This window comes from Mus caroli, chromosome 17 (assembly GCF_900094665.2).
Source record: "Mus caroli chromosome 17, CAROLI_EIJ_v1.1, whole genome shotgun sequence".
Taxonomy (NCBI): Eukaryota; Metazoa; Chordata; class Mammalia; order Rodentia; family Muridae; genus Mus; species Mus caroli.
This window is the reverse complement of record NC_034586.1, coordinates 27,396,004-27,406,309: the sequence shown is the minus strand read 5'-3', so window position 1 is coordinate 27,406,309 and position 10,306 is coordinate 27,396,004. Positions and strand designations below refer to the sequence as shown.

Below are 10,306 nucleotides of genomic sequence, written 5' to 3'. Positions count from 1 at the left end.
TCACTTTGTAGACCAGGCTGGCCTCGAACTCAGAAATCCGCCTGCCTCTGCCTCCCGAGTGCTGGGATTAAAGGCGTGCGCCACCACGCCCAGCTTATTTATTTATTTATTTTGGTACACATTTTTTAAATAAAAACGTGTTTAAACGTCTCAATCATTCAATTTTACCAATTAAGACTCAGGAGCCAGACGCTTAGGTAGCTAGCTCGCTCAGAGAGGCAGAGAAAGCACCCAGCTGGCCATCTTCCTCTGTCCCAGAAGGCATGTCCCTTTCCCACACCAACACAAAAAGCCTTTCAAACTGAATGACTTCCTGTGAGTTTCTGTCCTTCTGACTTCCTTAGTCTCTATGGTACTTTTCTTACTATGCTCACTTCCTGTCAGCTGGTTGTTTGCTCCGCCTCTTGGCCTATGGTTGACTTTATTTATTCCTGCTCCCAATATTCAAGCAGAAAGCTCTTGGATTAAAGGTGTGCGTTAAGGCTGAGCCACAGCACAACTAAAAGCAGGTTTTCCCAGTAAATCTCAGGGTCCGCAGTGTGATCAAATATCCTGCAATTTTTGTGTCATATTTAAATCAGTGTAATGCCTTCCCTGGCTCACTCAGGCTGTGGCTCAGACCTGGCAGTAACTGCTGCCGACCAGTATGAGGCTGAGTGGGCCCGACTTTGCTTTGTTTCTTTCTTTTTATGAATCCCTCTGGCTGGCTGTAGACTGGCAAGTTAAGAGGGGTGTGGTACACAGCCATCCCCAAGTGTGCTCTGAAATAGAACGTCCCTCCGGCCTTGTTAGGAATGATGAGGTTAAACGTCTCTGGGAGCTACGGATTCTAACCTGGAAGAATCTGTGACCACTTCACTGGGGCCCACTGGAGGATGCCACGGAATCACGTAGGCTATACGAGTAATTGGGGTGTCGCTAAGTCATTCTCTGGGAGGTGCGAGGGGAAATAACCACATAGTGAACTTTGGGACTCTGCCTTTTATTCTCACAGGCAAGGATTCATGGGACCCAACATCAGGGTCTACCCTGAGCTGAGCTCAGTGCCGAGGCGACTCTCGTCCCGAAGATGGTTGTGGCAGCCTGAATTTGGAGAGGTCCAGGTTCAGGTCCAGGAAGGTGTAGGTGTTGTAGTCATGGTGCTGCAGGTTCTTGTAGGTGGTGGTGTCAGTCGGCTCGGGCTCTGTGGAGAAAGGTGACAAGACAGCTGTCAGACACACACATTTGTCTGGGGCGCTTAGGAAGCAGAAGTCTCCACACTACCAGTTTATAGTGTGTGAGCATTCTAATTAGAAGACAGGAGACCCTGAGAGCCCTGTATCTTCAAGGGCAATGTAAGAGAGTCACCTGCAATGCGTGCTGAGCCTTATGGTTGAGCATAATCACAAAGCACATGGAGGCAGTGTCACTGTAAAAACTCTAACCTTTGCCGAGATTGTGGCACAGGCCTGCCAGGAGACTCTCTGCTTTTGTTGTTGTTAATAAGATGGCAGAGTCTAACCTCTCGGAGAGGGGACAGGACAAGGCTACTTCGTTTCTTATACAGGATCGGAGCACCTTGCCCGTCCTTTTTGTATTTTTAAGCCCTGGGTTCACACTATGCATTTGGAAGGATCTGGAATTACAGATGGACACAGGAGAGAAATCACATTCTTTTGGATGTCTGTCTATGATGGAAATAAGCACATGCAGATATGAGAAAAACCTGAGTGTTACAATATTGGTGAAAATGTGCACATAAACCCGGAAAGAGCTGTAGCTTTGCCATTTTAACTTTTTGAAAATTGTTACCTTCCAAACCATAGGGGAAAAAAATAGTAATTTCTCCTTTTAGCTTAAATGGGAAAAAATTAAATCTATGTACCTAAGTAATTGATAATCTTAAAACTCAAAGCATGGGACTAAAGCAAAAGGACAGGCTCTTCTGCAACTCAAATGCAACAAGGCAGGAGACGGAGCTAAGCAGTGTAGCTGCAGGGCAAGTCTGTGCGACATCTTCCTGGATCCCTGGGAATCGCTAGGCTTCCCGCCTCAGTTCTACTCACACTGCACAACACAGAAACAAACACCCCACCAACTTAAATACATAGTTCTCTATTCCAAATCCAAAAGCTGTTTCTCTTCATTTAATTTCAAGAAAGGAAGGAAGGAAGGAAGGGAGAAAGGAAGGAAAGAAAGCAAGAAGGACAAAAGGATGTCTTATTAGAGTTGGCATCTTCTCTTCCTCGATGAGCTGACGATCTTCAGTGTGTGGAAGGTGTACCTTCAAAGCCACGGAGTACACAGTTATGGCAGGGCTGGTGAAAACTGATGGGAGCTGGGTGGGTTATAAACTCTATCAATAACAGCCCACCTGTAAGCAAGGAGCTTCGGGCATGGACACTCAGTGAGCCTCAGCTGCCAGCAAAGAGGGCTGGGGATGGAGGAGAGGCAAGTTTTTGTTTCTGCAGTGTTGGAAACTGAGCCCAGGACCTTACTTACTGGTTAAGCCCCATATTAAGCTACATCGGCAGCCCTGTGAGTCGTGGTTGTATCCCCTGAGAGATAACCTAGAAATCCCCATGCCTGTGCGTCCGTGCTAGGTTTAAGATCTCTAGTTGAGTTCAGTTCTGAAAACTGGACCGGGGTCTGAAAGGCAGGTCCCACGGTCTTAGAAGTCTGGCGTGCACTGGTACCTGGTGAATTAGTGAAGGAGGAGAAATGTTAAAGGAAGAAAACATAAATGCTGTAAACATCCTGGAAGAGTGATAGTTAGCACACCATGGTGATGCAAATTAGGTGAGGAGGGGGCGTGGCTGGGAATGACTCGCAGGTGCAGGAAGGCCTTGTTAGCGATGCTGCCATCTTAAGGAGGACTCGGGAACTTCGGATTTTAAATCAAAGAATTCCTGCTTTCTTTTTCTTTTCTTTTCTTTTTTTTTTTTTTCTTTTTTGAGACAGGGTTTCTCTATATAGCCCTGGCTGTCCTGGAATTCACTCTGTAGACCAGGCTAGTCTCAAACTCAGAAATCCATCTGCCTCTGCCTCCTGAGTGCTGGGATTAAAGGTGTGCGCCACCACTGCCCCGCGAGAATTCCTGTTCTTTAGGGAGCTGCTCAGAGAGGTGTCATACATGTGCAAGACCACTTAGTACGATAGGAGTATAGTACCCCTTGAAAAGCCCCTCATTAGAAACTCACAGTAGACGATTATACAGCCCATTGTGCTGGGAAAAGCCCGCAGGTGCTGTCCATGGTCACCTGTCTGGTTTGTTATTGTTGTTGTTTTTAAAAAAGATTTATGTATATGAGTACACCATTGCTCTCTTCAGACACACCAGAAGAGGGTATCAGACCCCACTGCAGATGGTTGTGAACCACCATGTGGTTGCTGGGAATTGAACTCTGGAAGATCAGAAGGCACGGGTCTAGTTCAGTCCACCCGAGGGCTATCACTGCCACGTGACTGCGGCTCCTGATTTTTGAGAGCACCACAAGATTTGTGCTGCTTTCCACTCAGCTGAGTGTCGGGCAAGTTCATGAACTACATGCGTGGAACTACATGCGTGGATACCCTCCAAGGTTATGCGTGGTGATTCTAGACTGTCAGTTTTCATAAATTACGCCGTCTAAGAAAAAGTTAAATGAGGCCAAGTGGTGCATGAGAGATGCCAGCACCTGGGAGTCGGAGGCAAGGGGGGTCAGGATCGCAACGCCAGTGTTAGCTACATAGCGAGTTTGAAATCAGCCTGCGCTACCAGAGACACTGTCAAAAAAAAAGAAAAAGAAAAAAAATACTCCTTTCTAAACACACAGAAACTCAAGAGGGTCTTTAGGATCTATACACCCTAAAGGACAAGGAGAGTCTGAACCAAGGCAAGGTGTACCCTGTGTGTCGGCCGGGGCTTCCTGGGGTGGGACTGCATCAGTGGGCGGGGCTTCGACTGCCACCTGGAACCTCCCCTCCAGCTGTGGTCCAGCGCTCTCTTCAACAGTATCTTTCTCCTGAACAGGAAGTGTCTTCAAATAGCTCACTGGTTTCTGATCTTCCAAGACCTCCTCGACCTGGGAGCCTCCTCCTAGCACCTGCTTCTCTGCGCTTTCTTTTCTGATCAGGGGAGAAGAGGTCTTCCATCCGGGCTCTGGCACTTTTGGTTCCGGATATCTAGCTCCCTTCCTGGGGGCAACGGCTGGCGGATGTTCTGCGCTGGCCTCTCGTATTTGCGTTGTGGGCACTGGCCCACTAGTGGGCCGTGTGGGTACTCTGACTTTCCTGTGGCTGGGTAAGATTCCTTCAGCTTCAAATGGCTTTGTGCTTTCCTTTCCTGTCTTGTCTGGTCTCGGTTTCCCCTGTTGGTGTTCTTCCTTCAAGTTGTGCTCCAACATCTCACTGGACTGTGGCCTGGATGTCATGGGCTTGGACCTGGTTTCTTTGCTGTCTTCTACAGGCTTGGTGGAGGTCCATTTCTTCTTAGGCTGCAGGGTCTTCTCTGGGTAGGTGACATCTGGGGGTGGCTTTTGGACCTTGGCCTTCTCTTTTGCAGAAACTGTGATTTTAGGGGCTCCAGTCGTCAAGGGCCGGGAGGCCTCCGGTTTGGAAGACCCTGTCTTGCCTTTGCTTGCCACTCGGGGAGCATGGTGTGAGTCATGTTCCTCCCCATCAGAGTCTGAATCTGAGGAGCTGGATGAGGAAGATGAAGATGAAGATGAATCATTTGTCACTTTCTGCACGTGCCCCTGAGCCTCTGAGTCAGAACCCCGTGCTTGGGGTGGAGGCATAACTTTCTGAGGAAACGCTACCAAAGTCTTTCTTGACAAATGCTTCGGAAGCCCTTCATCTGTGGGCAGCAGGCTGCCGCCAGGGTGCGGGCCTGCCACAGCCCCACCTGTGTTCTCCACTGATGGGTAACAATTGGGTGGAGGTGAGCTTTTGGACAATGCCGCTGCTGTGTGCGCGGTTAGGAGCTTGCCCCTCTCCTCTGCTCCCACATCTGGGAAACGGCATAAAGAGGAACATTTGTTATTTAAGGAACAACTCAAAGCCACAGACATTTCATTGCGTACCAGCATGTTGTGTTATAACGCTGTCAAGGTAACACAGGTTCCGGGAACCTCCCTGTGCGCTGGGGCAGCATTAGGAGTGAGCAGACTTGCCTCTGAGTGCGACCTTCAAGGAGGGTCTTTCTCACCAACAAGAGCCATAACTGACTCCATTTCTCACGCGCATTGCTTCCCAGAGGACAAGTATTCTTTTTTTTTTTTTTTTTTTTTTTTGGTTTTTCGAGACAGGGTTTCTCTTTATAGCTCTGGCTGTCCTGGAGCTCACTTTGTAGACCAGGCTGGCCTCGAACTCAGAAATCCGCCTGCCTCTGCCTCCCAAGTGCTGGGATTAAAGGCGTGCGCCACCACGCCCGGCTTCCTTTTTTTTTTTTTTTTTGTTTTTTTTGTTTTTGTTGGAGGACAAGTATTCTTAAATGACCCCACTCAGATTTACATCAGGTCAACCCTAATGCAGACGGCAGATGGATGCTTTCCCTTGACTACTCAGGTTTTACAGATGCGTGGTGTCTTGAAGCGCTAACACCACTTGAATATTAACAAGTTTAGGGTTTGGCCTTCCTGAGCAAAGCATCAGAAGTCTAGACAAGAGTGCCTGGTGCATCCAGTGAGCCATGAGACAAGTCAGTAGGACAGAGGGAGTGGCAATAGCTTTTCATGTAAAGCTGCCCTAAAAAGGAAGAAAAGCCCTCAAAAATCACACAGGTCACGTGGGGACTTCTTCAGCCAAGAAAACAAGTTTTACAAAACCCAAAAGTCTAAAATAATTTAATACCACATATATCACTAGAAACAGATGTTAAACTGCAGAAACAACAACAGCAGAAAGCCCAACAGGATAAATTCTAACCAAAAAACCCTTACATTTCATAGGCATTTATGAAAGAGTGAAATAAAAAAAAAATCACAGTAGAGCTAATTTCGTTGAGTCTTCTCAGTTGTCAATCTTTCTAACCGTACAGATCAGAAGGAAAACACAGGACGAGTTGTGAATGGCTAATTACCCTCTGAGCCGAAGTGGGGCCAAACATTCTCCAGACGAGTAGATGTACAATCCTTAAGACGTACGTGCCGGGCGGTGGTGGCGCACGCCTTTGATCCCAGCACTTGGGAGGCAGAGGCAGGCGAATTTCTGAGTTCGTGGCCAGTCTGGTCTACAAAGTGAGTTCTAGGACAGCTAGGGCTACACAGAGAAACCCTATCTCGAAAAACCAAAAAAAAAAAAAAAAAACAACAAAAAAACAAAACAAAAGACAGGGATACATACATTCTAAAAGCGCCTTCCTCCTCCTCCATGGTAGAATCAGGCCCCTCTCACCCATCTTACCATGGTGTTACCCACACAAGGGGCCAAGAACCCATGATTAACTGGTAGAGTAGGAACTAAGAAAAGTGAAGTTTCCCCAGCCAGAGAAAGAGTGACAGGCACTGTGAAGGGAAGGGAGCAGAGCCAGAGCAGTGGCTGACAGCTGAAACCAGCCTCAGACACCTAGAGTAGGGACTGACAAGGTGACTTGGAACACACAGTTCCAGGCCATCGCTCGCTCGGGAGTATGGCAGAGAGGGGCAGGGGCTCTCAACTGCACAGCCCAGAATTCCCAGCTCCTAAGCTAGCTAGCCCACTGTCTATCTTTTCTTTCTTTCTTTTTAAAAAATATTTATTTATTTATTTTGTGCATATGAGTACACCGCCATTGCTCTCTTCAGACACACCAGAAGAGGGCACCAGACCCCACTACAGATGGTTGTGAGCCACCATGTGGTTGCTGGGAATTGAACTCAGGATCTCTGGAAGATCAGTCAGTGCTCTTAACCATTGAACCATCTCTCCAGTGGTCTCCCCCCCTCCCCCCACTGTCTACACCACTGGTATTTCTCTGAGCTGGACTCTTGCAAATAGGAGATAGCCTGAGGGTTGGGGTGTGGTTCCCCTGGCCAGGTGCAAGCTCAGTACATACAAGGCCCTCAGCTCTAACCCAGCCCTGCATTAAAGCTGGTGTGGTGGCCCATGACTGTGATCCTGGCATTCTAGGGGAGGTAGAGGCAGGAAGGAGGCTCTTAAGTTCAAGGTCACCCTTAGCCACACAGCAAGTCTAAAGCTAGCCTGGGTTACATAAGGCTCTATCTCAAAATTAAAATGAATAAATAAAGCTCTCAGGGGCTGGCAAGATGGCTCAGTGGGTAAGAGCACTGACTGCTCTTCCAAAGGTCCTGAGTTCAAATCCCAGCAACCACATGGTGGCTCACAACCACCCGTAATGAGAGCTGACACCCTCTTCTGGTGTGTCTGGAGACAGCTACAGTGTACTTAGGTATAACAATAAATAAATCTAAAAAAAAAAGCTCTCAGATGGCTACTTTGAATATCAAAATGATGGACTGGCTCTTCCAAGATTTGCTGGATCCAGGGCTTTGGGCATACCAGGCAAGCTACCACCGAGCACTACCTTGGCCCCTTGGGAACTTAGAAGGTTGTAATGAGTTGCAAAGCTGGACTGAGCTATAGCTTAGTGATATAGTGTGTGCTGGGCATATGCAAGGCCCTTGGTTCAACAGCCTTCCTCCCAACACACACACACACACACACACACACACACACACACACACACATACAATAAAAACTCACATTGTAGATTATTTACCTACTAAAACAGAAAGAACATTCCAGACAGGCAGACTAGTCTTTCAAGGAGACTTCACAGTATTTTGGAATGAGAAGGCCTGACAGTTCATCTTCTCATTGGTTACTGGAAGAATTCCAGGAAAAGGCTAACAGAGGAGCCGGTTTTGCTTTTGATGGAGGGGGGTCAGTTTCTGTCCTGCCCTCATCTTCAAGTCTCAGTTGCTACCACTAACCGGCATCCATAATAAGTCTGAATTCACCCCCCGCCCCCTGTAGGTCACAAAAGGTGACTGTGGCCTCCAGGAAGCACTTGGTGTGTGGACATAGGATGTTGCATCCCCTCACAGACTGGCTTTCTTTAACAAACAGCCTACCCCAGACTCCTGCAGCCTCCTCTCAGAGCACAGAAGGGGACCATGGCAGCCTACACACAACCAAGTCCACGAATACTATCTAACAGCGCTAACCGGTTCTCCCTGTGGCAGTGCCATCTCCTCTCAAGACACAACTCAAATTCCTGATTCTCTGGCTGAAAATGAAGAACACAGTCTTCAAGCTTTTGGTCAAAGAAACAAAGGCTACCGTGCAGTGGTCGGACAGGAAAGACAGCTCAGTGTGTAAGAGCAGGTATTGTTCTTGCAGAGGACCCCGGTTCAGTTCCCTGCACCCACGCTGGGTGGCTCACAGTAGATTCAATGCCCCCTTCTGCCCTTTATGGGCACTGCACTCATGTATGCATAGCCACACGATGACATAAACACATACCCAAATAAATAAATAAATAAATAAATAAATAAATAAATAAATAAATAAATAAAGTATAGAAATGATAAAACAAATTGGCAACCCAACGGTTTATGAAACTAACCCAGGAAACAAAGCTCTCTCACAAAGGTACTTTAATCATGCTGGAGAAGTGAGATTACTCAGATTTCTTTCTTTCTTTCTTTTTTTTTTTTGGTTTTTCGAGACAGGGTTTCTCTGTAGCCCTGGCTGTCCTGGAACTTACTTTGTAGACGAGGCTGGCCTGGAACTCAGAAATCTGCCTGCCTCTGCCTCCCGAGTGCTGGGATTAAAGGCGTTCGCCACCATGCCTGGCTAGATCACTCAGATTTCATAGGCTTGGGATTATACATTTGTAAAAAAATAACTAAAAAATTCAGAAGAATCCAGATCCCTCCCCCCCCAGAAGTAAGACAGTAATACTACATGGGCCAGAATGCCAAAGTTGAAGGCAAATCTCTTTGGTGTGACGTGACACTTCAGCTCCTCAGTACTAAGAGGTGTGCAGGGTAATGTGTAAGATGCGTTCACACTATGCTCCTTACACACACACACACACACACACACACACACACACACACCGTGGCTCTGGTTAATATGTCTAACTTCTACTTCCGGCAAAACTACACACTTTTAAACCTGGGCTGGAACCTAAATGGAGAACTATCTTTGGCTTTATAGTCTTTATAAGAGCTACCCCAAAGCAAGGTGTGATGGCTCATACTTGTAATCCCCCTTCCCCCACAGCACCCCAGAGGATTGGAGTTCAAGCCCAACCTATACTACATGACAGAATCTGGGGAAGAAGCAAAACAAAACAAAACAAACTGACAGAAAGCAACGTGCAAACTGCTCAGCCAGTATCTTATAGACCTGTACAATGTGCTCTGGTGACAGGATTCAACAAACAGCAAGGAAACCCAGGCAGGTCTCCATGAAGGGCCTGTGGGAGCATCCTGGTACCAACGTGGAGTGGCAGCTTTCCTGGGGAAGGAAGCTTGTGCTAAGATATGGGAGCCTCCAGAGTAGGACGGAAAATATTGCCCCGGAGGGTGGGTCCTAACGCACTCCCAGTGGCTGGGGATTAAGAGCAGATGCAGAGAGCCCCAGGGGCTCCCAAAGCCACTCTAATTGAGATGGTTTCTAATCCCTGGCACTTCAAGGGAAAACACAGGTCCACATGTGGCTAATTTAGGAGCGTGAGCTTGTACAGAAATTATTTTACATTAGAATATACAAGTGTAATATGCATAAAACAACTTATTTCCGAAGACCATATTCCACCCTGAAGTAAAATGCCATTCACAAAAGTGGATGAGCATGCACTTGGAGTGTGTGTGCACACACCACAGCTTCTACCCCGTAGCACCCAGGGAGGTGGCAAAGCTGCAGGCTCAGATGGCTGCAGAGGGCCAGGAGCTTCCTGGGGATCCAAGGCTAACTCCCCGGCCAGGTTTCCCTTCCCAGGATGACAGCACTTCTATCCACACAGACCCCTGTTCTTATATAGTAGGTTCTTGGGTCCTAAAACCCATGTAGTCTACAATCATGTATCTAGAAGATAAGATTTGGGCTGGAGAGATGGCTTAGCGATTGAGAGCACTGACTGCTCTTCCAAAGGTCCTGAGTTCAATTCACAGCACCAACGTGGTAGCTCACAACCATCTGTAATGGGATCCAATGCCCTCTTTGGGTGTGTCTGAAAACAGCTACAGTGTACGCATATACATAAAATAAATCTTAAAAAAAAAAAAAGCGCCGGGTGTGGTGGCACACGCCTTTAATCCCAGCACTCGGGAGGCAGAGGCAGGTGGATTTCTGAGTTTGAGGCCAGCCTGGTCTACAGAGGGAGTTCCAGGACAGC

At 47.6% G+C, this 10,306-nt stretch overlaps 1 protein-coding gene across 2 annotated transcripts in view; it reads right to left on the bottom strand.

The window, feature by feature from the left end:
• Positions 1-966: 966 nt before the first annotated feature.
• The window catches only part of Ndufv3 (NADH:ubiquinone oxidoreductase subunit V3), an 11,655-nt gene continuing 2,315 nt past the window's right edge, over positions 967-10,306 (bottom strand). Inside the window, exons 3-4 of one of the 2 annotated variants that reach the window (XM_021149018.2) lie at positions 3,866-4,969; positions 967-1,183 (exon numbers count right to left, since the gene is read on the bottom strand). In XM_021149018.2, coding sequence (XP_021004677.1) covers positions 1,041-1,183; positions 3,866-4,969 — 1,247 coding nt within the window. In that variant the 3' untranslated portion in view covers positions 967-1,040. The remainder of the gene's footprint in view (positions 1,184-3,865; positions 4,970-10,306) is intronic. The other variant, XM_021149017.1, reaches the window with a different exon arrangement.